Source organism: Phallusia mammillata, chromosome 4 (genome assembly GCF_965637545.1).
Source record: "Phallusia mammillata chromosome 4, kaPhaMamm4.hap1.1, whole genome shotgun sequence".
NCBI lineage: Eukaryota > Metazoa > Chordata > Ascidiacea > Phlebobranchia > Ascidiidae > Phallusia > Phallusia mammillata.
Genome location: NC_137255.1, coordinates 24,213,137 through 24,238,982, shown reverse-complemented (window position 1 = coordinate 24,238,982; position 25,846 = coordinate 24,213,137). Strand labels below are relative to the sequence as shown.

The 25,846-nt window shown below is 37.1% G+C and overlaps 5 protein-coding genes across 6 annotated transcripts; 2 read left to right on the top strand and 3 right to left on the bottom strand.

The window, feature by feature from the left end:
* Positions 1 to 2,795: 2,795 nt before the first annotated feature.
* Positions 2,796 to 5,097, top strand: LOC145223276 (ribosome biogenesis protein BRX1 homolog). Its single transcript, XM_080089673.1, has 7 exons — positions 2,796 to 3,013; positions 3,349 to 3,460; positions 3,761 to 3,925; positions 3,988 to 4,061; positions 4,172 to 4,358; positions 4,778 to 4,872; positions 4,932 to 5,097. The coding sequence occupies exons 1-7, from the start codon at positions 2,879 to 2,881 to the stop codon at positions 5,079 to 5,081; spliced, it is 918 nt and encodes a 305-aa protein (XP_079945799.1). The 5' UTR covers positions 2,796 to 2,878; the 3' UTR covers positions 5,082 to 5,097.
* A 779-nt stretch (positions 5,098 to 5,876) lies between these two features.
* On the bottom strand, positions 5,877 to 11,513 carry LOC145223274 (SWI/SNF-related matrix-associated actin-dependent regulator of chromatin subfamily D member 1-like). Its single transcript, XM_080089670.1, has 8 exons — positions 11,326 to 11,513; positions 10,358 to 10,439; positions 10,117 to 10,296; positions 9,378 to 9,581; positions 8,962 to 9,135; positions 8,376 to 8,567; positions 7,405 to 7,572; positions 5,877 to 6,259 (listed from the first exon to the last, which is right to left on the bottom strand). Exons 1-8 carry the CDS (start codon positions 11,511 to 11,513, stop codon positions 6,059 to 6,061), a joined length of 1,389 nt encoding a protein of 462 aa, XP_079945796.1. The 3' UTR covers positions 5,877 to 6,058.
* LOC145223275 (phenazine biosynthesis-like domain-containing protein 1) lies at positions 11,473 to 17,651 on the bottom strand. Of its 2 annotated transcripts, none has more exons than XM_080089671.1 (5): positions 17,500 to 17,648; positions 16,700 to 16,807; positions 16,081 to 16,216; positions 15,117 to 15,240; positions 11,473 to 13,230 (listed from the first exon to the last, which is right to left on the bottom strand). In XM_080089671.1, exons 1-5 carry the CDS (start codon positions 17,559 to 17,561, stop codon positions 12,692 to 12,694), a joined length of 969 nt encoding a protein of 322 aa, XP_079945797.1. In that variant the 5' UTR covers positions 17,562 to 17,648; the 3' UTR covers positions 11,473 to 12,691. The 2 variants fall into 2 exon arrangements, with proteins under 2 accessions (XP_079945797.1, XP_079945798.1); XM_080089672.1 differs by lacking the exon at positions 11,473 to 13,230 and adding an exon at positions 13,457 to 14,302 and having other exon boundaries at positions 17,500 to 17,651.
* A 521-nt stretch (positions 17,652 to 18,172) lies between these two features.
* On the top strand, positions 18,173 to 21,219 carry LOC145223047 (uncharacterized). The gene is made up of 2 exons (XM_080089343.1): positions 18,173 to 19,196; positions 20,183 to 21,219. The coding sequence occupies exons 1-2, from the start codon at positions 19,039 to 19,041 to the stop codon at positions 20,451 to 20,453; spliced, it is 429 nt and encodes a 142-aa protein (XP_079945469.1). The 5' UTR covers positions 18,173 to 19,038; the 3' UTR covers positions 20,454 to 21,219.
* Positions 21,220 to 22,584: 1,365 nt separating this feature from the next.
* LOC145223046 (mitochondrial import inner membrane translocase subunit Tim23-like) lies at positions 22,585 to 25,096 on the bottom strand. Its single transcript, XM_080089342.1, has 4 exons — positions 24,813 to 25,096; positions 24,207 to 24,396; positions 23,316 to 23,391; positions 22,585 to 23,169 (listed from the first exon to the last, which is right to left on the bottom strand). The coding sequence occupies exons 1-4, from the start codon at positions 25,059 to 25,061 to the stop codon at positions 23,046 to 23,048; spliced, it is 639 nt and encodes a 212-aa protein (XP_079945468.1). The 5' UTR covers positions 25,062 to 25,096; the 3' UTR covers positions 22,585 to 23,045.
* Positions 25,097 to 25,846: the final 750 nt, after the last annotated feature.

Below are 25,846 nucleotides of genomic sequence, written 5' to 3'. Positions count from 1 at the left end.
GTAATTGTTTTTTGTTCTGTAGCGACTTGGATGTTATTGGAAGGTATTACACTTTCACGAAAAACTTTTATTAACTCTCTCAATCATGGAAACCCTGGAAAAGAAAGAAACATCAAATTGGCAGTGGGATGGATATTGCCTGCAGTCATAGTAACCGTCTTCACCTTGATCGGGTTTCTCACTGGGAATTACATGGATTCCAACCCAGCTCTGTTAGATGGACTCTCAGATGTCAATCCCTACTCGCAATGTTGGATCAAGAAAAACTCGTGGCTGCTGGTAGCAGGTGTGATTTCTCCTGTTGCTGTGGTGTTGCTCGCCAACTTAATGATCACGATAAGAGTTGGAATGTTCGTTTACGAGATGAGCAGGAAAGCTGAGGATTTCAAACCGACAGCAGACCGAGTTGGTGCTGATTCTAGTGCAGTAAATCTCGGTCACGCTAAAGCGAGTCTTAGAGCTGTGTTGATGTTGCTGCCTGTACTCGGGATCCCCTGGTCTCTTATGTTTATACAAAGTATGTGCTTTTCCAATATAACTTCGTTTCATTACTTCTTTCGCTCCATAATATGTCATAACCTCAAATATGTATAAGTATTTACACAAGTCGGTGACCTGGCCTTAAAATGAATTAAAGGCAAAAAGCACAACTGACTATATTATTTATAAAATTAGAACCAAAGATTAATACTAAGAGGATTGGTTTGTGAACACTCTCCAGTGCTGGGATTCGTACCCATCAAATCATATTGTTTAAAGAATGTTGGTTAAAAATGCTGACAATATATTGTTTTGTATTTCACCAGTCAACCATCCTGCCCTGATGTACATTAATGTGATATTGAACGGCCTTCAAGGATTCTTTATTCTCATCATCTATTGTGTTCTGAGCAAAGAAGTCAAGAAAAGTTTGAGTGAATCGTGGAACCGAAGTCAACTTGTTGATACCCTTGGACTATCGACAACCACTACAACCACAACATAAAAACCTACATGTAGGCTATCTGTCACAAAACAGAGCTTGACAAGCCTAAAATATTGTACAAAAAACGTTTTCATGTGTATAAACATTAGTAATATTTCATATGTTCGTTTGTCCGAAGTTTTTCGGCCGATTCGGTAATTTTGCATAAAAATGGTTTTGCCCGAATATTTAGAAGCGATGCGGCCGAAACCGAATCTTTTGCGAACACAAATTTAAAGCGTAAAACGTGTCTATGAACGCGTAAAACGTTACTATTATGGACGATCTCTAGTTACAACAAGCACACTATACGTGGAACCCAATCATAAATTCCGTTCGAGAGGACATTGTCTTTTATATTGTTTTTTCTACCAGATATGGTGGCTCATTGTATGAGTCTTGCAACCATATTAGTTGTCACTGGAAGTGACATTTTACATGGTTGAGCACTATATTGAATCTTGTATTTTGGTGTACATAGTTTGAAACGTGTTGAAATGTTAAACATATTCGCTCATTTTTGAAAAAGGTAGTGAAAAGGAATCCCGGCTTGTCTAAAAAACAATAAAACAGTTGCATGTTTTTTTTGTACATTACCTACAAATCTCATGATGTGGCTACTGTATGTGTAAAGGCTTAAACCATATCTAAATTAACTTATATAATTAGCGATTGACCTTCTCCTTAAATCGTATTGCCTTGTTTACATTGTCTTACAAAACGTTTGAACTATTTTACTTATCAGAAAACGTTAGTGGTTCGAGCTTACTTGTTTTTGTCATAATAATTATCCACAAGGCAATTCCTTGTCGTTACAAATTTTCACTGTGCGTTTTTTCACTTGTAAATACACTTTTGTACAGGAAACGCGTCTTGCCGGTAGGTCTGATCGGTCAAATATCGGGTAGGCATATTTATTTATATACTAGTAAAGCAGTGGTTCTTAACAGGCGTGACATTAGACATTTCCAAGAGGGGCGCGAGTCCAAAGTTAAATAAACAAATTTAGTCAGCATGTTTCATGTGGAGTGCATTGTTTGTGAACAAACAACGAACGAGTTTTAAAAAGAAACGGATCATGATGACGTAACACACATTTTACATAATAGGGTGGGGTGATTTCTGGTAACCCCAATGGTGCATGTGCTCGAAACTTTGGGTACACTTACCACTAAAAAGTAGTAGTTTTTGCCTGTTTCGGACAAACATGTTAGGGGGTGGGCGTGGACAAAAAAGGCTAAGAACCGCTGGTTTAAAGCAGTTATGTGTTTTCATTGCAAGAATAAAAGATTTCGATAATTTCTGGAGGTAGGTGTGAGAAACAACTTTATCATGTCATATAAATACAACAACGTAGGGTTGTAGGTTGACATCGTAACTTATAAGAGTATACAATCCGATACGGTTGTTTTTTCATTTTTGTTACACGGTGCAGCAGATTATTCTTGTGTCCCAAAGGATTTTGGCAAACAGCAAACAAAATATTAAAACAGGTATAGCAAAGAAGTCTAACAAAAATGTTCCATGTTATAGGCCAGTAGTTTTCAAACTGTGCGTCGCGACGCCCTGGTGCGTCGTTTCAATTTTCCAAGGGCGTCGCAGAATAGTTCCGTTTCGTGGCTTTTGGTGGTTGTATCGATAAACACAACTTTAATAATAAGTTTCCTCATTAACTTTTATTTGCTGGTACGTCGCAAGACCAGAAAACTTGTCCAGAGGCGTCGCAACAAAAAAAAGTTTGAGAACCACTGTTAAAGGCTACTGACACTGACCTACAGAGTGACACTTCAAAGTATTCTTAGAAAGGTTTGTTCCTACATTTACTACGTAATTTTGCATTTAAACACATGTGTTCTGTCTGTTTGTGATAAAATTATATTATTATTGTTGTTCCGTGCGTAATTTACCTGTGCAATGGCAGTGCAACGAAAACGCAAATCAAAAATGAGTCGAAAGGCCAAAGTGAGAAAACTAAATGGAGAAAACAAAGTTGAAAATGAAGAGGAACAAGTCACAAACGAACTCACAGACATGCCGACAGTATCAAAAGTATATCAACGTTTTTTTAGTTGTAATTAGTTTTGTACATATTGAAACAAGCATTAACCACAGTTTGACTTGCTACGCATTTTTAATAAAATCTTATTTATTCTTTACCGATTTAAGGGCCTCTTTAGGTCACTAGATTTTGTTTTCATACATGGCAAACCTGATAGCCTTTGTTTAAATTTGAAATTTTTAGGAGTAATTTATATTTTTTGCAGGCATTCAAACGTGTTACCTACCATTAAACTATTTTTACATAAATTTAGTTTCTTTGCTTATATTTTTAAATATGTATCATAAACACTTCCATATTATTTACATTTGTGTTTATATTGCAGAAGCGTTGGACAAATAAACAGCGTGTACTGATATTTACCTCAAGAGGAATAACATACAAGGGAAGACATTTAGTTAAAGATCTCCGTAATCTGATGCCACACACAAAAACAGGTCAACATGTGATATTTGCTAAAACATAAAGAAATTAGGTTTTGACCTGGGCAAATGCTATTTTTTGTGGCACAAATCCTGACCTTCATAATATAATTTTAAGAGTACTATGTATGTATTTGGTGATTTCAGTAAAATTGATTTTGTCCACTTTTGCAGCCGTAAGATATATTGAGTTATATATTGTTTTGGTATGAATAAAATATATTCAAATAGTACAGAAGTGTTGCACTAATCAAAAACAATGGCAGTAAAAACACTTCAAACTAAAAACTAATGTTTTGTGTCATTATGTTACAGATGTCAAAATGGATCGTAAAAGTGACTTGCTGATGGTGAATGAAATCGCGGAGATCAAAAACTGCAACAAATGTGTATTTTTGGTTGGAAAAAAGAAGCGGGATGTGTACATGTGGGTGTCGAATGTTCCACATGGTCCATCAGCCCTGTTTCATATGGAATACTGTAAGAATAACACATGCAAAAGGGCGAAATAAAAACATTTATGCATTTTTGTTTTGTTGTAGTAAACATGATGGATGAATTAAAATTTACTGGAAACTGTTTGACTTCATCAAGGCCTATTTTGTCTTTTGATGAGGTAAGCTAAATTTATCACACACACAATTTATTTTCTATGAGAAAAACATTTATTATCATGGAAAATATGACTTTTTCAGTTGTCAACTAATGGCTTGATTTTCTTTGTAGAATTTCGATACAACACCTCATATGCAGCTGTTGAAAGAGCTTTTTATTCAAGTTTTTGGGACACCAAATTATCATCCCAAAAGTCAACCTTTTGTGGACCATGTTTTCAACTTCAGTCAAAGGGATGGAAAGATTTGGTTTCGAAATTACCAGATAGTTGAAGAAAATGGTGACTTGGTGGAAATAGGTAGGACAGTGATTTGTAGCATATGGTCCCCTAAAACAACCCTCAAAACCTATTATATATCCCTGTTTACCAAGAAAAATGTAGAAATATGTGCATTACTTAACAAAGAATCACACTTCATGCTACAGAATGCCTAAGGTAGACATTTGGCCGACTTTGTTTGCATGTTTGATTAGCTGTTGTTTATTGGAGGTGTGACTCGTGAGGCCTACATAAGCAAATATCAAAATCAACAATAAATCTGATTTAAAGCTCAGACTTGCCGCAAAGTTTACACCAACCTGTCTGCCCCGATGCAAGTTTAATTGAAGTTTCAATCAATAATGGTATATTGTTTTACCTGTACATCAAAAAAAAATGGAGAAACTAATTCGGTAGCTACAAAGTGTTTTATTCAACCTTGCTACCATTAATTTTAGGTCCACGATTTACCATGACCCTTGCTCGCATCTTGTCTGGAAGCTTTGGTGGTCCCGTCCTCTACATCAATCCTGATTACAAATCGCCCAACCTGGTAATAATGAATTTATCCCATTTTATATCAATTACTAACAGTCAGTGCTTGTTCCACAGATTCGACATTTACAAGGCAAGAAAGGATCCACAAAATATGTTGACAAGCAAGCTGCCATCACAAGAAGACGGATGGAAAAGACTGACAAAACTTTTGCCACTGATGAAACTGACTTATTGTTTACGACTAGTGCAGAAACAAAAACATGATTGACAGACAAAGTGGTGTATTATTGTGGTAATATTTTTGCTTTGCCTGTCACACAAAAAAGGTACCAGACCAGTAATTTAGCAACAACAAAAGTTTGTGGACAGAAATTTAGGTGTGTGGAAGTTGTTAGAAAATCATATTTTAGCTGTAAAATAAAAAGGCTTACCAAACTCTGTTTGTTTGGCAAAAACAAACAAAGACTCTAATCCAACAACAACCATCTAGCACCAAATTATGCCACTGTACACGAAGCCAGGACAGAATTTTGAACAAGGCTATACACAGGGTGACCATCAATATGGACACCAAAATGAGAACAACCATATAAATAAATTTTCATGTGAAACGACTATTTTCAAACAAATATTTGCATTAATGAGACCCACGACATATCACATGCCATATTTTTGCAAGAAACAATCTGTTACAGCAACTCCTTGTTCGGAGAAAGCGGTTTGTTCATCTCACAACACCTCAGGCCGAGGTTTATTTTTTACCTGTAGCAGGGATTTGAGTTTCATCACACCAAGTCTGTTAAGATTAACAGCGAAAAATGTGAAACATTACTTACATAACCACTGTAAAGTAAGATCCTAACAAGCAAAAAAATCGCCTGTCCATGTGTAAAGTAGCGATTTCACCCACAGAGTGCCACACTTTGAAATCAGTCAATCTTGTTGTGTGATATAGCAACAGGCATTAAAAACACACTTTTCTTGTTTTCTGGTTGCCACATAATTTGAATCTGTAGCAACTATCAACCCCCCCCTCCCCCCCAAAAATAATACCAATAATTTTTCCGAAAAGGTTTATTCAGCATTTTTTACTGGCACAAAATGTCTGGTTACAACAAATTACAAAAAGTTAGTAATGTCACAAAGTGACAATGCAGTAAATCAATGTTTATAGCAGCTGGTAAGCATGGCAGTCTTCAATCCAATTTCCTGTACACTTTTCTCCACATCAACCACCCAGTCTAGATGTTAGAACTCTTAATAGCTTGTTCCAGTTCCAAGCGCCTTTGCTGCACCTTGGAATAAAAATACCTAGACACTGCCTCTTGTGCCCATGGAGCATAGTAATGGTCAGCAACCCGTTCCTCTTCCTTATTGCCAGTAGCATCTGTCATGGTTTTCAGATCTTTGGTTTGTGAAGATATCCAATCTGCTACAAACTCCTAAATACAGGCACATAAGTCAATAAATAAGAATCTTCACCAAAACTACAAGTTTGAATGCAAAGATCAAGCAATAGGACTGCTGTAAAACAGACTTCACAAAGTGATTATGGTCATACAATATAGGGTTCTTCCACAAACTTTAAACCCCATAAGGGTGCAGTTGCTGCGTCTTTTCACATCATGTCCTATTTATGTTTATATTCATACATTTACATATTTTTACCAACAAGGTTTTTGCAGCTGTTTCCTGATTCTGTGTAGTACATCAGGTTGAAAATTAGTGATGGGATGGGTAACCGGTAGGGATGCGCCGAGCCGAGCCAGAACCCGAGTACTCGGTACCGAGCGTCGCTGTTTTTAATGCTCGGTGCTCGGTCGAGCAGTTGCACAAACTGACCCGAGCGTTAAATTTGCATATTCATGCCCTGCTGACATACGTAACTATTGTTCTAAAGGGTGTCTATAAACAAAAACGATTGATTTTTTAATGTATTAGATGGTGGAAAAACGCGTACCTTATGGGTATGTACAGCTTAATAAAACACCGCCGGTGACGTAAGAGACCTTGTAGAGCTAAAACGTAGAAAGGGGATTTTTTTGTGACGTCATAATGCACCGAGCGTGCTCGGCCGAGCACCGAGCATTAAACTGAGATGCTCGGTGCTCGACCAAACAGAACATTTGCAGTTTTGGCACATCCCTAGTAACCGGTACTCGGTATCGAACAATTTCAGTGGTATCGATACTCATACTCGGTATCAAAATATTTTGTCTCAGTTTTCGATATCAACGTTCGATGCCGAAGTCCGGTTTACACTATTAGAATAGGGGCAACTTTATGCCAATATTTGCTTCAGACAGCACAAAATTGGAAAAACGTTCCGCCAGTTTACGTATATCTTTTTCTCTATCACATGGAGATTCCATTTTTTCTGCATGTGTGTGTGCACGGGCCATGGCAGAAAAATTAGCCAGTGATATACTATACAACACTACACTTAAGTACTTGGTACTCAGTTTTGAAGGCATATACATGTGGTACTCATACTCGGTATCGGTACTTGCTTCAAAACCTGGTATCGTCCCATCACTATTGAAAATTAATACAATACAATGTCAGACACTTATTAATAGATATTTACCTGTGGACTTTCGGAAAAACCTAAATAAAACTCTCTCTGGATGCGATGTTGTTTTACTTTGATCACTGTGTCCTGAATACGACGTTCCAAATCAGCTATTTCTTGTTGACTTGCAGACGAAAGCAAAAATGAACTCATTTGAGTCTTTAGTGTGTCATCCAATTCAACCTGAAAGCAAAGTTGATGTAAACACCACATAACAAGGCTTCTGCTTTAACTTAAAGAACATTTATTTATTATTTTTTTTGTTACTGTAGACCAGGGGTGGGCAACCTGCGGCCTGCGGGCCACATGCGGCCCTTTGATTAAAGTTGTGCGGCCCGCAGAGGCACTTGGATTTCAAATGTTATGGCAAACGAGTCCAAATTAGTATATTTTTTTGAGATTGTTATATAGATTAGTGCGCCCGGTGCTATTTTTCTGCGACCTGACAATATGATGCTAGAATTAAATGCGAATTTTACTTGTAGCAAGGCATTTTTGGTATGCAACGAGTAAAATCACCATGTTTTATCTAAAGATGCGGCCCGCGATCTAATCATCGCAATAGTATTTGGCCCCACAGTGAAAAAGGTTGCCCACCCCTGTTGTAGACAAATCCATAAAATTCTGTACTTCAAGTGAAAGTACAGGCACTAATTTGGGAATTAATGCACACAACAAATAATAAGCAAAACACTTAGTAAAGATTGTTATGTTATAAACACTAGCCTAATCTCCTATGTTCATCTCTAATTTAATTTGTTCATTGCACATTTTTCGGTTTAGTTGGATTTTGTACACATATTTTTTGTTTGGTGGTCTCAAAACAACTTTAACTGCTACAAAGACAAAAAAATAGAGAAACAATAGTTTTTCCCAAGTTTTTGAACTATGAGGTTTTAATTCTAACTATGGACTTTGGTCAAACCCAAATCAAGCACCATAGCTTTAAATTTTGACAGAAAAAAACAGTAATATAAATTGCTTACCTCAATATCATAACAAGCTTGTTTCTTTGCATCTGCCGGATCCACACTAATAACATGGTGAATAACCACTGGGTCTGGTGGATGCAATAATGGTTGCAACAATTGTGGAATCTCAGCAAACTTCATTCTCGGACGACCCAAGATTTGTTCCAAATATGGATCGCAGTTGATAAACTCACGCTCATGTGCATCCTGAAATAAAACGAAATTGTGCAAATGTTTCCATTTTCTTTGCCTAAATTAGTTATAAAAAGTTAATCACAGAATGGAGTTTATAATTTGAGGTTGCCTTTAACCAAATATACATAAAAAAGTTCTGCACACAATTTTTTAGTTTCTTAAATTATTAAACTCGCTTTAAAAAAACAGAAAATAGATTTGTAAATTTTGTGTTAAATGTGTCTTAGAAAATAAACCAAGTGGGTGTAAAAGTATGCATGAAGTTTTTAAACAACAACAAAACAATATTAAATCACAGCAAATAACACAGATGTTTCAAAATGGCAGTTGATTGAACAAAAAACAATAGCACAAAAATAGAAGTAAGATGTAAAATATAGCGCTTTTTGCACACATAGAGGCCTACCTGAAGCTTGTGAGACTTGATGTACTGCCACAATCCTTGTATTATAACTGGACGAGATTGAGTGTGAATTCCCAGCAATCTTGCCAATCTACCATCGAGCTTGAACTGGGGTGGCATGTAGTTCAGCATGAACAACATTGTACACTTCACATTTTTGTCACCATGTCGCTTTACCTGCAAAGAAATTGAATTGGGTAATATTAATTATTAATAGAGTACAAATCATCACATAGAAGTACAAATCATACCACAAAAAAATTGCCTAGCTTGAATAGCTGTGTTATGCTATTACAGTGCAATAATTTGGAAAAATACGACAGCAGTGTAGAAACACCAATATGTTTTTAAAAAGAAAACAAACAACCAAAAAAACATCTGTGCAAAATCAATGGGTGGTACAAATTGTCATGTCTTACCTGAAACCCATCAGTTTCCTGAGTGCTGCTGGTGCGGTGCCACTCAACCAAGTGATTATCTGGTCCATACAAATCCTTGTCCAACTCAATCACAAGACTTTTAAAAAATGAAGAAAACTTTCGTTTCTGCTTCAAATTCTCATGCTTTGCTGGATGAATTGGATCGTCAAGCAGCCTGCCTTCGACCCTCAATTCCCAAGATGGCTAAATATTTCAATGTTTTTGAGTATGTACTACAGATGTGTTTTAACAGCTAACTGCAAATAACAATATTTAAAAAACAATTTATAGAAAGTATAAAATTGATTCATACACACTAGTGGTACGAAACATGTTCATTTTTACATGTGGAATGCCACGAGGTAACATATATATATATACATAGTAGTATTTAATACTGATAACACAGCAGCATTTAGTACCACCCCTAAAACCTATTCAGCAGAATATGGCAGTCCCTGAATTGTTATGTGACTAACAATTTACAAACATTCTAACAATTGTTTAAAAAAATGCACACCAAATTCAATATGTGGAACAGTATAGAAGGATTTGCTAAATTTCCACATACAATCAACATTTTCTAAAACTACTCGCGAATCCTACTGCCATACTCTGCAGACTGGCTCAACACAAAATGACATCAAAAATCCACACACACCTTTCAAAAACATTATGCAAAGTTTACAACTAGTTGAAAATGAATAAATATATTTGACATATTACATGCTTAACACACCTTGGCAGAATCATCCTTTGTTTCAGCATCCACTTTGGCAGGAAAATACTGATTGGAAATGAAAACACGAAGCTTGCGTTTCACTTTTACTGGCCTTTTCAGAGCTTCCTGAATGTCCAAGCGTTTCCTCATAATTGTGGAGTCCAACTTTCGTTCAAAAGCTAACAAGTCCATGTAAGCCTAGCAAAAATATAAGGGTTACACAAATTAGGACAGTGAGTGCTAGTTTTTCTGGTAATACCTGTGATTCCGGCACAAGGTCACGCACAGTTTGTGGTAAAACTTTGTCTGAAAGCTTTTTCTTTTTGATCATTTGCTTGTTTCTGGAAAAAAAAAGAGAATTTAAAATGCATGCATATTATTTTCTGAAACTATAAAGCTGTTGTCAAGCTACATTGTAAAATGTGCTTGTTTTGTGGTTTAACTTGTACTAAATAAAGCAGTGAGTTTGAGTGGTTAATTTCATTAAACCCGAACCGCTAATTACGATTTTCTAAAAAACCCGAACCGGAGTTGAGAACTTTTTTTTGTTTGGCGTTGGACCCGAACCGGAACTGAACTAGAAAAAATGCAGTCTGTTTTATATTTGTGATTTTTTTTTCAAAACAGCACACTGGAGAATGCGCGAGATAACACTTATAGGGCGTGTCAAAAATAACAGTGCACGGTCAAAAATATTTTGGAGTTTGCTAAGGCCAAGTAGATGATGGGTAGAATTAAATTGAAACGAATGAAAATTTGAACCGGTTTAAAAACCGCAAACCGGTTTGGACCAGATAATTTGCCCAAACCGGAACAAAACCCGAACCCGAAAGTATACATTTTTGAAAACCTGAACTGAACCCGAACCCGAAAGTATACATTTTTGAAAACCTGAACTGAACCCGAACCCGAAAGTATACATTTTTGAAAACCTGAACTGAACCCGAACCCGAAAGTATACATTTTTGAAAACCTGAACTGAACCCGAACCCGAAAGTATACATTTTTGAAAACCTGAACTGAACCCGAACCCTTAAAAACAAAAATAAGTGAACCCGAACCGGAAACCTTATGACAAGCGTTTCGACTCCCTGAAATAAAGCATAGTTAATGATTATTACACAACAATTCTGAATACTGACTATGTAATGCATATAACACAATTTAATTTAACAATAAATGAAATGAACGTTTAAACTTATGTCAAAAATTGAGAATAATTTTTACCTAGCATCAGATGGAGAACTGGTCGTCCCAGCAGTGGGTACAGGTCGTTTTCGCACTGGGACTTGGTCACCGCGACTTGGTGTTGAAGGAGCATAAGGAGATGATGGATTGCTGCCATACATCACACGACTTATCTGCTTGGGCTGGCTCGGAGCAGAACGATTGATTAAGGCTTCTTTTGCAATCATTTTCACAAAAATTGTGATACTTTTGATATATAACCCAATGAAATTTAATCACTTAGATGAATTGAAAAGATTCTGTAGGTTTTATTATACTAAATCTCATCAATTTGCAAAAATATCGTATCGTGCATCTCGTTCAAAACTTCAAATGCGCTAAAAATATAATATTGAAAATGACAACTTTCAATGTGGTTGCATGCTTTCTTGGATCAATCTAGCATATTATTTTTCGTGTTTGGGTTAAAAATGCATAAACAAACACGTTTTTCTTTTGACAATCTTTTACCGCTCAACTGCTTTTCCTGCAAATTCACAAGGCCACTTTAACGTAACACATACGGTTTCAAATTTAAAATCTACAGAAATCCTAATTTATCTAATGCTGTCGTGCACGAAGCATTGAAAACCCTCAAACTAAAATATATTTGCCCAATTCCTTTGCATCAGCTCTAAAAATTATTGTTTTATTTACTACTGATATTGGCTGCCTCGTGAAAAACTTTGTACAATCAGCACAAGTTTCGTACTGCATCAGATCACGTGACATGGTCGCTACAATTTCAAGAAGGCCTGAACAAATTGTTGTTACACTTGTGGTTAGGTCCTTAAGTCCATTAGATGGTTTTAAGTACAAACAGTCGAAAACAACCAAGTTTACACCAAAACAATAATAACGACTTTGTACAGAGGTTGTGAAATGTACACCCTCATGATGTTGAGTAATGGCAAGGACGGCGCAAGTAAAACAGTCAATTTAACTTTTCCTAATGCACCTCGTTTCAAGGACCCATATCGGAATCTTATCAAGGACCCATATCGGAAAGTACCAGGGGGTCCGTGAGGACAAGTATATTTCTATGGAAAGTAAGTTATAACAAGATAAACTTAACACTGGAATCCGTAATCCCTAATAAAGTTATAAACGTGGCCCGTGCTTTAGCAATGTTTAAAATCCACTGATTTAAAGATTTTAACGCAATTTAGGATCAATTTAGCTGACTTTTAACTGGGCATCAGCCAGGCTTTCTAAGTAGAGTTATTGCCCCATTAACACCATTTCTACATACATAAATACATAAGGATAATGTCTCTATCCGATTCTCAGTAGGCTATATTTTTTTGCATGCGCCGTTTCGGTTTGTACAGCACAAAATCTACTTAAAGTATTCCACCACTGAAATTTAGCAATCCGGTGTAGGCATACATATTGATCCTTTCAGAAAGACGTTGGTTTTCCCGGCAATGTTAACCCTGCCATCGTCCCTTACAGTAACTAGAACATCCCCACCGCGTTTCGAACACTGTCTTCCAAGCATCTGCGTTTTGCCGAGTTGTGTTTTCCAGTAAGCAGCAAGCACCGTGTGCGCTGAACCAGTGACTGGGTCTTCGTTTATACCGTTCCATGGGGCAAAGTACCTTGACAAAAAGTCGTATTGACTGTCTTGCGTTGGTTGAACGGTCACAATTACACCTTTGATAATGGAACCATCATGTGAAGCTAGCATTGCTGTAATGGTTGGCTTCAAAGCTTCTAAATCTTCTCTTGTGAAACTAGGTTGCATGCGAATCAGTAGTTTCTTTGTTTGCCGCGAAATTACTGTTTCTTGAATGTCACCTTTCTTTAGGTCGAGTATTTTCTCGTAAAGATTATCGGCCAGAGTCTGTTCCTCCTCAGACAGTTCACCCGGTGGGTTCAGAGGAAAATCCAATACAATGTACCCTAGAAGAACATTTGCAATAGTTATTATGAAGTAAAAATATTTCGTGCAAATTTTTCAACCAATGTTGAGTTTTTTAGTCCATGTTTTTAATAGCCTATAGGTACACTTTGACAGCTGACAATATTTACAATCTTGGAATCCTAGCAACCTGACGTTTTCAAATCTTGGAATCCTAGCAACCTGACAATAATTGAAAGGAAACAATCTTTATGTATATGTTTTTAATTTCATTGTTTTCCGAATTAGATCAAACACAAAGGTTTGGAAATTAACTAGTTTACACAGAGATTGTTAGTTTCACTAGATAACACACACAGAGAGACACAATTAGGGCAGCAAACGGAATACATCGAAAAGCAATTTATATTTCACAATAATTAATACACCTTCACGTTGAAGAAACAGGAATACAACAGGTTTGGAAAGAATTAATTAGGTTACTACTTTATTAGAAAGAGCATTCAAATTAGTAAAAACTGAATAGTACTTGAATTGAAACTGAAGAAAACACATTGAGTCGTTTTGAGACGTCCTACAAATCTGTCGCTGGAACACAGATTGAGCCTTCAAGAAAGACACTGGTTTTTCCTGAAATATTGACTCTGCCATCGTCCCGTACTGTAACCTTAACATCTCCACCGCGTTTTGAACACTGCCGTGCAAGCATCTGCGTTTTGCCCAGCTTTGTCTTCCAGTAAGGTGCAAGAACAGTATGAGCTGCACCCGTCGCTGGATCCTCATTAATTCCGATCCAAGGGGCAAAATATCGCGACAAAAAGTCGTATTGACTATCTTGAGCCGATTGTACCGTCACAATTACACCTCTGATGACTGTACCACTATGTGCAGCGAGCATAGCGGTAAAGTTTGGTCGCAAAGCTTCCAAATGTTCCCTAGTAAAACCAGGCTTCATTCGAATAAGCAGGTCCTCCGCTTTGCAAGGCATAACAGCTTCTTCGATTTCTGTTTGACTTCCACCAAGAACTGCATCGTACAGCGATTTGGCAACCAGCCGTTTAGACTCAGTAAGCTTTTCGGGAGGATTTGAAGGAAAGTTCAACGTAATGTAATCTGAAAGTGGGTTTATGCGAAGTATTACCCAATAGCCGATATCCAAATGGTCGCAAAACGTTTCAGCGGTACCGGTTTAATTTGAAGATAGTGCAATGATTGAATATGATACACAGTGCTTCACTAATGATAACAATAGTTTTGTTGAAACGGTTTCAATAAATATGTTTTAAGCTACATCAAAGCCTAAATTTATTCTTAGCTGAGTTTGAATATATGAGTGCCTGAGAGCTTTTGATATCTGCCAAAGTGCAGACCAGAGGCAAGACTATTCTTGGTCATAAAATGGTCAAATAGTTTTTATGTTAGTTGGTTTGTTGGGAAGGTGTCCGTTTTAACTTTTAAAAGTCAGGGTTTATATTTTCATGTATATTTGTTGGTTTTTAGGGAGGTAATTTTTAACCCAGTATTGGAAGGCTGTGTTCAATTCCTTGTCGACTTTTCCAAAATCGAAAACCGAGGTAGTGCAGCTAAATTTTAAAACCTCCACTGATTGAATCGAATTAAAGTTAACCAACGCCCAAAATCTAAAACTAAAAAAAAACACTAATTACAATTTTCTCTTCCAAAAAAAAAACCTTTACATACTTATAGGTTATTGGCTATGCGTTTTCCTCACCATAAGCATTTGCGGAAGTAATAAAAATATAGTATTAAGGAAAAGTTGCAAAAATATCTTGGTATGCAGCAAAGTGGTCGCAGACACCTGAAAAGTTTTTACGGACTCAGTGTCAAACACATCGATACTTAATACAGTCCACGATATATCTCATCGTGATCCATAAAGATTTTCGTTGATTATTTTGCAGTTTACCTTCTGATCTGTGGGCATGCAAATCGCCGCTCAGTGTGGAGAACGTTATGCTCGAACTAGGGTTTTTGGCAACGTTGAAGATCGTTGAAGCGGAGGCAAGAGTAGCGTGGCCGCAAAGAGGAACCTGAGAAGTTTTCTTTTTTAGCGAGATTGTACATCTGTCTTTGTTGCAGTAGTTTGCATTGAAAAATAAAACTTTTAATTGACTTTTGCTTAAAAGTTCATTGAAATAAAAATTTTCATCATCCAGGTATCAATTTGGTATTTAATTTTGACAAGATTACTGATGTGTTACGGAAAGATGTGGAGTAAATAATATCATTAAAAAGAGCAAAATCGTAAACGAGTTAAAAATGCGTAGAGAAACTTTGCTTCATGCAACAAATATTTTTATGATATAATATCGCCTATAGAAGGTGTAAGCGGGCCATATAGCCACCCGGCCCGAACCAAAACCCACGCCAAAACCCAAGCCCAGCTTATAATTCTGTTTCGTACCAAAATTGGCCTAGCCTATAAACCAGTGATTCTCAAACTGTGTGCCGCGGCACACTAGTGTGCCGTGAGAGATTTTCAAGTGTGCCGCGAAATATTTTCTTTTTTGAAGTGCAAATACATTCCCTAGTGTTTTAGGCATTTACGGCGAAATACTGGTGCGCATAACAAAGTTTTAAAGCCCATATTTTGTTATTGGTAATAAAAAGCATCCTTACCCACCACAATAAAGTTGAAAGTTAACTTAATTATAAGCTTATGATCAACTTCTGTTGTGTTTCCCTGCGAAGTGTGCCGCGGATGGAAATTTTAGTTCTTTAATGCGCCGCATGGTAAAAAAGTTTGAGAACCACTGCTATAAACGATTCGAAAAAGATTAAATAGAAAAGTGTAGGTAATTAAAAGACATATACAATTCAATTCTACAGTTTTTTGGGATTCAGCAACTAGTATAAGTAATATACATTACCTCGTTTGTTGGTGTGAACCATCTCAATCCGAAACGAGCATCTTTAGAATAATCATCGTTGGGCGACACGACAAAAGCCGTCTCAGACAGGTTCATCTCTGCCGCTATCTTCTGCATTGTGGTGGCTGATATCTCTCTGAAATGCAGAAAATAAGATATTTCGGTATACTTGAATCACTGTATCTCTCAAAAGGCTTTCCATGAAAAGGGCCGTGAAAATTGTAAAGCCTTCTGTAGAAAAATTTTATAATTAAAATAGTTATCCGCAATGAGTGATACATTGGCGCAAAGTGGACGTAAGAGGGCGTGAAATTAGGGCCCGAAAAATGTCATAAAACATTTTAAAAATCCTGACCTAGGCCCATAAGTTTAAATAACCAACGTGAAATTACGATACAAATGCCAACGAGTGTAAAGTCAGGACCGAATTGAGCCTGCCTTTCATAAACCAACGACAGCCCTTCAAGCTCAACGTTACCTTTACAAGCTCAATATAAAAAAAGTCATATATTAATGAAAGTGGTTGTATCTTGCGACGTGTTTGCAATCACAAAGTTATTTCGAGCTTTGAAGTAAGCCCATTTGTGTTTTTCTATTGTTGTAAAGTTAGCGAACAAACCTGTTTCCCACCCAGCAAACAGCAGCAGGGTTTCCTGAAAATGGTGCTTCAGTAAACGCATCAACAATATACATTGGTAATTCCATGCCTATATTTCCCGCCACTGCCCTGTAAACAAACATATGCTGGTGCTTGTGTGGTTGGTATAACATTGTAATCATAAGTCAGACAGGCCTAATTTGTGTTTCCCCCCTAGCAATTCGTACATTGTATCAGTTAGTTTATTTATGGCTAATTAAGAAAGCATTAAAAGCGATCGAACTCAAACAATAGAAACGGATAAAAATGGCACAAAATGTAGCTTTCTTACAAGACAATTTGACAGCTGACAGTCAGCTCGAATGATAGAGCGTTAACTTAATGGATCAAATGTCAAAAGTCGTGTTATACGAGCTCTGTTGAGCCGGTTTCTTGAGATCAAGCCATTTACTTTGAGGCACAAGCACTTCTTTGCCGACGTGTGGTACACTTCTCTGTGTAACTGTCAGTGTCAGTTGTCAGACATGGTCGATCTGGTTTACAGGTTATATCTCTTTCTTGGTTTAATTGCTAACTCCTCTGCTTCATGCACTTTTGTGCAGATTGGAAAGTACAATGCCCATCAACTGCTCAAACTGGTCTAAAGGCGCGAACTTTTTCTCAGGCTATTTTCTGGTTTCCATGTGTCAATTTCACTTTAAAAATGGACTGACTGTTTCTCAAACTGTTAGAAATAAGTCACACTTTAAACGTAAGTCTCCCTGATTTAATTGAAGGCCTACCGATATGTTTTAATGATACATTTTCCACACTTAACTTACAGCTTGCTTGCTGCGATCAAGTAAACTTTTCGGTACAGTACAGTCACATGCTGAGAGAACATTCTGTGCTCATCCAAGCATGCATCCAATCGTCAAGCACGTGCTTCTGGTAAACGGACGTGGCTCAGCGTGGTTGTGTTTGTTTTGGTTTAACACAACAGTCAGGTAGTAGTTAGAACTGCTAACCAGAACAGTGTGCTGTAGCTGCAGTGTATAGTAACTTAGTGGCTGATATTGTCGTTACTGGGCTTACATTTGAACTTTTCGCCTTTGTTTGTATGAAACATTGGGGGACTCGTTGAATCCATTATGTTTACACAACTATTTTCTTACTACTTTAAACAAAAAATTTCAAAAAAACTTGAGTTTAAAGTTTTCATAGGCTTGTACAAAATTTGTCGAAGTCTTTAAATGTTTAAAATAGTTAACCGAGTGGTTTTCTCAGTCTTTTTATACTGGATTTCAAGGGTGAAGCTAAATTCATCTGTTATTGACGAGTGAGAATTGTTAAATTCAACGTTCTCATCCATACTAACGTCACAAAGGCACGAACGATAACCGCGCACCCGGATAAGGCCTATGACGTCAGGTAGTCGAAGAGAAAAAGGGTTTTAGAGGCGGCTGAGGCAGCTCTAGGCGTTGTAGCTATCCAGGGCAACGGTCTGTAGAGTATAGAACTAAAACGGTGTGTTCGTTGCGTCAGCCGTTATCGCTTGCTAGTGGTTTCGTGTTGCTGTTCTGACTGTGAATGATTTTACAGCTTGGCTCGAGTGTTGTAGTCTAATAACCGTCTGTATTTTACAGACATTGGGGTAAAAACTGAAACACTACAATTTTTATTTACGGATTACTTTTTAGACATCGCTTTAAAACAAAACTGTGTCGTAGTTTGTTTAGAAGGTATCAGTAAGTTTGTTTAACATACTTTATCTATTTTGTGAAGTTTCAGTGGTAAAATTAGGCTCTTAAAATCGTTTACAATTGTGTCAGGAAAGTTTTTGTTTTTCATAGTATAACTGGCAGTGAAAAATAATCTTCAGGTGAAAGGTAAAAGTCACAATGACTGGTCGTTTTTATATTGGCTGTTGTCAGACAAAACACTAAACTGATCGACAAAGACGACAACTGTATTTTTCCAATCTGACTTCTTGTGCCTTATGCAAACCTTCACCCCACATTTGGAGGAGATTAATCAAGTTATTATGGCCACTTCATCAAAAAAGATATGTTTGTTTTCGTCCTTCGTGTCATGTTGTGTAGTTACTGTAGTAGGCGGGTGTGTGTACTCACGTGACCAGTATCGACCAATAAAGGGCCTAAAATTTTCCAGTCAACGTGAATGGGTCCCGAGGCACTGTAATGAATGGGCATTGTGATGACACAGTGGCTCGAGAACGTAGTAGTTTCTCAATGGAAAAATACCCAAAGGCTAAGAGAAAATCCACCAGTTGAGGCTCCACTTCGCTGCATAATATGTTTTGTTACATTACAGATTACATTTTCGTTTCAAGTTGACAAAATTTTAAAACACTAACTAAAATGGTTCAGCTTAGCCAAGAGGAAAAGCAACAGCTTACCATTAAACATTTAAGTGGGGATGGTAGCTACGAAAAGTGGCTGATACCTTTCGCTATCACGCTATCAATACTTGTTCTTGGTATCATCGTTCTGGTCGTGATGTACTTCCTCAAACGCAAGTAGGTTAAACTAACAACTATATTATATTGTTGTTGCTGTTGACCTGAGTTGCGTTTTGGTCATGAAAGACTCACGCCGCTTGTTGTCATTTTTGGTCACGTTTTACCTGGTTTTATTAAGTAAACTCCAGTTTACTATTTGCGCTTTAGACGCATAAGGACATATAAATGCGAAGCCCTTTGTTTCAAGCCTGATGTCATTTCAAAAATCCTTTTCAAAAACATAGGAGTTTTAAACACAACATTACGAATAGACTAGTTATGTAACCATTACCCAACAATATCGGATCTGACTACATAAAGCAACTGTTTCATACAATGCAAAACCGTACATTTAAACATTACAACGAACGAAACTACGTTAGCAGCTGTTTGCGCCTGTCTATTGTTACCAATTGATTAGTTTGGGTCAAGCATCACTTTCAAACACTTGCTTTTCCCAAATCGTGGTAAGATTTTTATGGACACACACAACAGTACCTTATTAAGGGGGTGCTTGCTGGTGGAAACATCCAGTGGCGTAGGCAGCCGAAAATTTTGAAAGGGGCCAAATCATTTGTTGTCCAATACCGATTTTTGCTAACGCTCGGCGTAAAGGCCATGTTTGCATAAATATACAAAAAGCATGGATTTCGTCTAACAACTTGGCGACAACAGTCATCTTTGGTAATTTATATATTCCTTTGATAGTTAAGAGACGAAACTACATTAAATTCAAGTTTCTCAATATACAACTTTGAAAATTTGGGAGGGGTCATGGCCCCTTTGGCCCCTCCCTGGCTACGCCACTGGGAACATCCATACGTTTATGTGTTTTATTCTATTAACGACAGTTTTACATGTATAAGCATGTGTGAATAGGGCCCATTTTAAAGTTTCATACTGTAGCCCCATACAACCTTAACCTGGCAAGCAAGGCAACTCGTTAAAATACTGTATTGATTTAAAATTTCTTGATTATTTCTGAACTGTCGTTTTTGGAAAAGATCAACACGAGACCAAGATGCGAGGGACGGTTACTCTGCCGCGGCCACAGATAGCGACGAAGCACTTGGAAAGCTGAACGAAATAACAGACCCTGAAATGGCGTCATCAAGCAACAATTCACGTCACAATGGACCGATTGTGATCAACCACATGACGACACGCCAAGACTCAGGCCCCCCTCCTTACGCATCTGCAAACAACGAATCCAATAACAGCAATGTCATTGACTTTCACCCGAACTGGACCGAAATGCCAGCTTCGAACTTGTAAACTGTCACCTCAATTACTTTTGACTTTTTTATTCGCTTCTTCGTAATGTAACTGCACTCACCGTAAATAATTGAACCATATTTATTGCCTAGAAATAGTTCCCCCTTCCAGCAAAGTCTCACTCTTTTCTACCGTTCCAGAATAGAATATATCTCAAACCTAAGAGAAAATAGCTGAGAAAAAAGAGCGTTTTGTAGTAATTTTTATACCCTCTGGTCAAAAACATAAATCACATTTTGTTTTAAGCACCTGTACAATATCGTTTTGTTTTCTTAACTATAACTTACGCAAAGACGTTCCTCTTTAACTTAATGTATATTCATGCCTGGAGTTTTTGGTCTGCTGGTTTTTTTCTTGAAGCTTTGCTGATGTATACACCTACTAGGCTGCTGTACTTTTGCCACTATGTCTATTTTTTTCGGAACTAGACATTGCAAAAGCTTAATCTAACAGTAAAAAGTGTGCTTACACGATGAATTTTGTTTGTCTGTTTGGTTTTTTTTTGGAAAAAAAGCTTCGTGTAGTAAACAGTGGCAACTATATGTTTCAAAATGGCACAAAATATTTTTCAAAATCTTTGCTGAATCGTTTTCTGTACCGAGATTTAGTTCACATTGGCTTCTGTCCTGGTGCCGTGGTTCGTACATAGCCAACTTATTTATTGTTCATCATTCGTTTTGGGTGCGCTTACACATGTGTGTTGGTTGTGTGGCAATTGTAAGCGTTAATAGATTCGCAAATGCTCAAATATACACAAACAAACCAATTTGTTTCTATTTTTTCTGTTAAACATGTGTTTGCCAGTCTGTACGGCAAACGAAACAAAAGTTTTGTTTTATTTTTGAATTTGATTACTTTAGTTTAGAACAGCGGTTCCCAAACTGGGGTCCGCGGTCCTTTAGGGGTCCGTGAGGCAATTTTGGGGGGACCGCGAAGCGGTTGAAGTAATTCTATAATCTCATTTGGCGTCAGTTTGTGCCACTAAATAAGTTTAAATCAAAGTAGAATTGAGAATCGACTGTCTCTATTGCTAAACAATAGCCTTTATTGAATGACAACTATCAAAAATGCAATTGTTCGCGCACAATCGTAATGTTTTGTCCTGTTTGTGATGTCACATGCTGTCTTTGAATGATTGTTATGCGCAATTTTGCGTAACTAGCTAAAATCCTGCAATCAACTTTCGTTTTTATGAAATACACATTCCGGCTTAAGGACCGCGAGCCCTCGAAATAATGGCAAAGGGACCGTTTTGAAAAAAATATGAAAAAGTTTGGGAACCACAGGTTTAGAAGTACGCATTGTAGGGTATGTGCAAAAATGTTCTTGCGACTGAGCATTGAAAAAAAAAAACGCGTTTTTAGATATTTAGTGTCCGAAGCTGACCTATAAATAAATATTATTTAACTATAGATGTATACGATTGTCAGCTGATTTGCCAGCGGTCGTTCATAAACAATTCGTAATGGTAATAATTGATCTCATATATAGTTTCTAAAGTACCAAATTTTGTTCAATTTTGAAACATTAGAGTAGACCATTTGAACTGATTTCATGGCTAAAACTGTCCCAACCTTTCAAGTTTCGCAGGCATAGGGTAAGTGGCTTTATTCATTTGATACCCTGATAGCTATACGAACTTTGATGTTAGGATTATTGAATTCGCGACAAATTCGTAAACACTTCATGGTGTCGCAAGCATTTCATCAGGAGCCTGGAGCCATGAACTATTTTGCATTTGTTTTTCAAACTGACCAGAAGATTAGTCTACGACAGCTAGCTGTGGCCCGTGGGTGAAAATTTGACTTACCATGGCTTAAGGTTGCAATGCGACAAGGTACTAAGCATTTCATCTATTAATTGCAATACTAAGTACAAACGTGGTTTTAGAGGTCGGATAATCTGGGTGGTCTGGAATTAGAATTCTTCGTTTGATTGTAACCCGCCGGTACAAAAATGGTTAACTAATGCCTACGTGGGTTCATTTCTGCTCTTTGGGCATAACGTTAAGCTGTCAATAGTACTGGATAAAACACTTGTGAAATGCTATTTAAAAAAGCAAGAATTATGTGTCTAACATAGTCGCAGAATATATCAGCAAATCTTTGGTTTTAACTTTAGACAACTCACGCGCAGACTAAAAACGCTTTGTTTTCCAAAAATAAACCAAAATAGTCCATCACAATACAAAAAAGAAATTATGTTGAACGAAACATCATGCATCAAACCAGGTGTACAAGTAAAGTTTTGCAACCAGGCGTCACTAATGGTTTTATTATGTTTCATTGAATCCTTACAACTGTCACAGATAGGGAAAGCGTTTTTTCGCCATTACAAGATCAAGTGACTGATTCTATTCAAGAAGTGCTTGTAGTTTGTTTTTTGGAGACAAAAAATGGATTTAGGTTTGCTAGGCAATGCTCTAAATGGATGGGGATGTTACAGTGATAAGTGGCCAGCGAAATGTAAAGCTGGCATGTTTCGCTTCGAAAGCATTACAGCCTCCGAAGGTAAGAGCCAGACTGACAACAGAGACTTGCAGCTTACAGGTTTGTAGCAAAATTGATAAAATAAATACTGGTGTGTTTGAAACTAAGACTTTCTCGTTATTTCTTGAATATAATCAGATGCTTGGGATCTGTACAAACAAAGAAGTCCTCCAAAAGCAAGTCCTGCGCCGGCTCCAAAAAAGAATCTTCCTACAGGTGGCAATCGTCTAAAAAAATTGGAAAGCAATTTTATTTACTAGCTCTAAATGAAAATTGTGCAACCTGGGGCACACAGGCCAAATGCACCCTCCAATAAGTTGAAGAAAAAAACATTGTGATAAAGATAGGGGATTAATACTGATGTAATAATCACCTGACTGTTTTTCGCAAAATTCCTACTGCTTCTTCCTCGGCAGCTTGAGGGCCATGTTTCTTAACATTAAGTACACCTAAAAACACAAACAACAGTTTAAATCAAATTAAGTTGAAAAGATTGGCCTATCATGGTGTTAAAAACTTTTTTGTGTAAGTCAGGGATCTCAAAGTCATCCCGGGCAAGTTTTTAAGAAGCTACCTAGAAGCTGGGGTGCTAAACATACTTATTAGTAAAACAGTAGCCAAATAAAAAACAACAAAAGTTTTTTAAGTTTATGTTTTTATGATAAGACTTATTTCGCTTTATTTTATCACAATAATAATGAATTACATGATTTGAAATTCTTAATGTAGTCATAGAAGATTGTGTTAATGTTTCATTAATTGACAGGTGAGTAAAATAAAATAAATGTTTATATTTGACGAAATGTTGTTTCACAGTATTTTATTGCGGGCCATATCAGTTCTGTGGGCAGCATGTTTGAAATCCCTGATCGAAGTCATGGCTTCCACACTTTTCACTTTTACATAATTTTTATTGGGACCAAGAATGTTTTTGTCAACAAACTTATTCTGATATAATGTATTGTTTGACCAAACTATGCACCTACCATCTGACTTTACAAAAATCTCACTGTGGGTGCCCAAGTTAAGAAGCCCTAATCACAGTTGGTGCAAACATAATTGCAAATCTATTTCAGGCGGGATTAGTTCATAAGTTTAATGAAGAATATAAAAACATGATGCCCAAATAGTTACACAAAGGGACCGTCATCATTTTTTTTCAGAAATACTGATGACATCATCAGTGCCAAAACCTCTAATCAAAAAAGATATATATATAGCCCCTTTCACACCAAATCAGTATTAAATTGTGCTGTTCACTAACCAGGTAATGAGTAGAGTGCCCCAGCAGTTGTTCCTCCAACCAAAGTATTTAAATCATCTTCAACCCCTCTTATTTTTTCTGTGACAATTGAGCAGGCACAATACAAAAACGCAACGGCTCCAAATTTTTGTGCCATTTGTCCTCCATTTTTTAAAACTGCACTTGTCATTTGCATTCGTTGAGACTTGCCCTGGAAAAGTTATCAGATTTAATTTGCAGAAAAGTACCATTTGAAAAACAGAACGTCTGGGCACGTTGACATAAATGTGCACCCAAAATTTTATTCAAACACACTTACTGTAAAATGCATATAATTAGCAAGACTTAGATGCTTTAAAGACTGCAAATTATTATGCAAAGTAAACTACAGCACACATAAAACATCAAATGAAATATTTTTAGAATGTTAGAAAAATTTCAAACATCATGATAAATATATATATATTTAAACTTGCATACAAAATTGTATTCAAACGCAGACAAATTATTGGTCAAGTTGCAAAATAATAATAAAAGACTAGTGAATTGATACCATTTAAATCCAAAATAAACCCCAAAAAATCCGAACATAATGCTTGTTTTCCTTACAATGACTTAAAAACCCACCTTTAACAACTGCAGTCCACTGTATCGCAAACTTTCAAATCCACCGATACCAGCTCCAACAACGGTGGCTGTTCCAATAATAGAAAACATGGTTTGGACTCGAGATCTTACAGCTGATGCATCCTCTGGTAAAATATATTCTCCCGCACCACCCAGGTAATTTGGATCTATACTGAGGTAAGGTGTTTGCATGTAAGGAGCAGTCTTTCCTGGTCCTTCATCTTCTTTGGTGTTTCCAGCACTAAACATTTTTTTCTATGCAGAACAAAAAGGCAATAGACTTGAATTTGAGAAAAGTGAGAATTGTACACAATATATTCAATATCTATTTTACAACAATATAGGGTTCCTCTATTTCTCGACTTTTTCGTTTCTCGAGAAACGAGAAATTATAAATCCATTTCCCGAGAATCTCGAGAGTCTCAAAATTTTTATTTAAGCCGATTTTGTAAGAAAAACAAACAAAAAAAATTCCGATTGTACGTTTTTTCGCTTCTAGTAGTGATCGCAAGTAGTGATTCGCTAGCAAATCACCCAAAAACGAAGCGACTGTTATAGATCTTACGCAACCAGGCGTGACTTCTGCCTGGGAAAGGTGAAAGTTTAGCGACAACGCACGTTAAAAATCGCTGTTTCAGAAGCAAAATAAGAAAGTTATGTGCCCAGTCCGCTCTAGAGGCGAGTTGACACGAAAAATACACGTAATAAGAGGTGTCGCATTTACTTTTTGTTGAAGATACGTGACATAATTTTTCTCGAGACTCGATTTTTTCGAGATTTCTCGAGAGGGAACTCCAGCTGGATCTTAGAAGCTGATATGTCATTAAGGCAAACAGACCAAAACGTTTTTGAACTGTCGACATTTGAGAGGGTAATGTCAGTTAAAAAATCCACATTAATTGGGGGTCGACTAAAAGCCTGACTGCCTGACTGGGCTGACCGGCCTGACTTAGGCGGCAGAGAATTGGTTTGCGTTTAGGGTTGGGGTTAGGGTCAGGTTAGGGTTAGGTTGGGGTCAGGGTTAGAGTCAGTCC

What these genes read in the sequence shown, in the direction of transcription:
- LOC145223276 (XM_080089673.1), top strand. Translation starts at nt 2,879, where the DNA reads ATGGCAGTGCAACGAAAACGCAAATCAAAAATGAGTCGAAAGGCCAAA. An exon ending in CCTGTTTCATATGGAATACT is followed by an intron (nt 3,926 to 3,987) that starts GTAAGAATAACA and finishes GTTTTGTTGTAG; the next exon opens with TAAACATGATGGATGAATTA. An exon ending in CTATTTTGTCTTTTGATGAG is followed by an intron (nt 4,062 to 4,171) that starts GTAAGCTAAATT and finishes TTTTCTTTGTAG; the next exon opens with AATTTCGATACAACACCTCA.
- LOC145223274 (XM_080089670.1), bottom strand. Translation starts at nt 11,513, where the DNA reads ATGATTGCAAAAGAAGCCTTAATCAATCGTTCTGCTCCGAGCCAGCCC. An exon ending in AGGAAACTGATGGGTTTCAG is followed by an intron (nt 9,136 to 9,377) that starts GTAAGACATGAC and finishes ATTTCTTTGCAG; the next exon opens with GTAAAGCGACATGGTGACAA. An exon ending in AAGCTTGTTATGATATTGAG is followed by an intron (nt 7,573 to 8,375) that starts GTAAGCAATTTA and finishes CTTTGCTTTCAG; the next exon opens with GTTGAATTGGATGACACACT.
- LOC145223275 (XM_080089672.1), bottom strand. Translation starts at nt 17,561, where the DNA reads ATGTTCTCTCAGCATGTGACTGTACTGTACCGAAAAGTTTACTTGATC. An exon ending in TTGATCGCAGCAAGCAAGCT is followed by an intron (nt 16,808 to 17,499) that starts GTAAGTTAAGTG and finishes GTTTGTTTACAG; the next exon opens with GGCAGTGGCGGGAAATATAG. An exon ending in GTTTGCTGGGTGGGAAACAG is followed by an intron (nt 16,217 to 16,699) that starts GTTTGTTCGCTA and finishes TCTGCATTTCAG; the next exon opens with AGAGATATCAGCCACCACAA.
- LOC145223047 (XM_080089343.1), top strand. Translation starts at nt 19,039, where the DNA reads ATGGTTCAGCTTAGCCAAGAGGAAAAGCAACAGCTTACCATTAAACAT. An exon ending in ATGTACTTCCTCAAACGCAA is followed by an intron (nt 19,197 to 20,182) that starts GTAGGTTAAACT and finishes TTTTTGGAAAAG; the next exon opens with ATCAACACGAGACCAAGATG.
- LOC145223046 (XM_080089342.1), bottom strand. Translation starts at nt 25,061, where the DNA reads ATGTTTAGTGCTGGAAACACCAAAGAAGATGAAGGACCAGGAAAGACT. An exon ending in GTGGACTGCAGTTGTTAAAG is followed by an intron (nt 24,397 to 24,812) that starts GTGGGTTTTTAA and finishes TAACTTTTCCAG; the next exon opens with GGCAAGTCTCAACGAATGCA. An exon ending in ATTTTGCGAAAAACAGTCAG is followed by an intron (nt 23,170 to 23,315) that starts GTGATTATTACA and finishes CAATTTTTTTAG; the next exon opens with ACGATTGCCACCTGTAGGAA.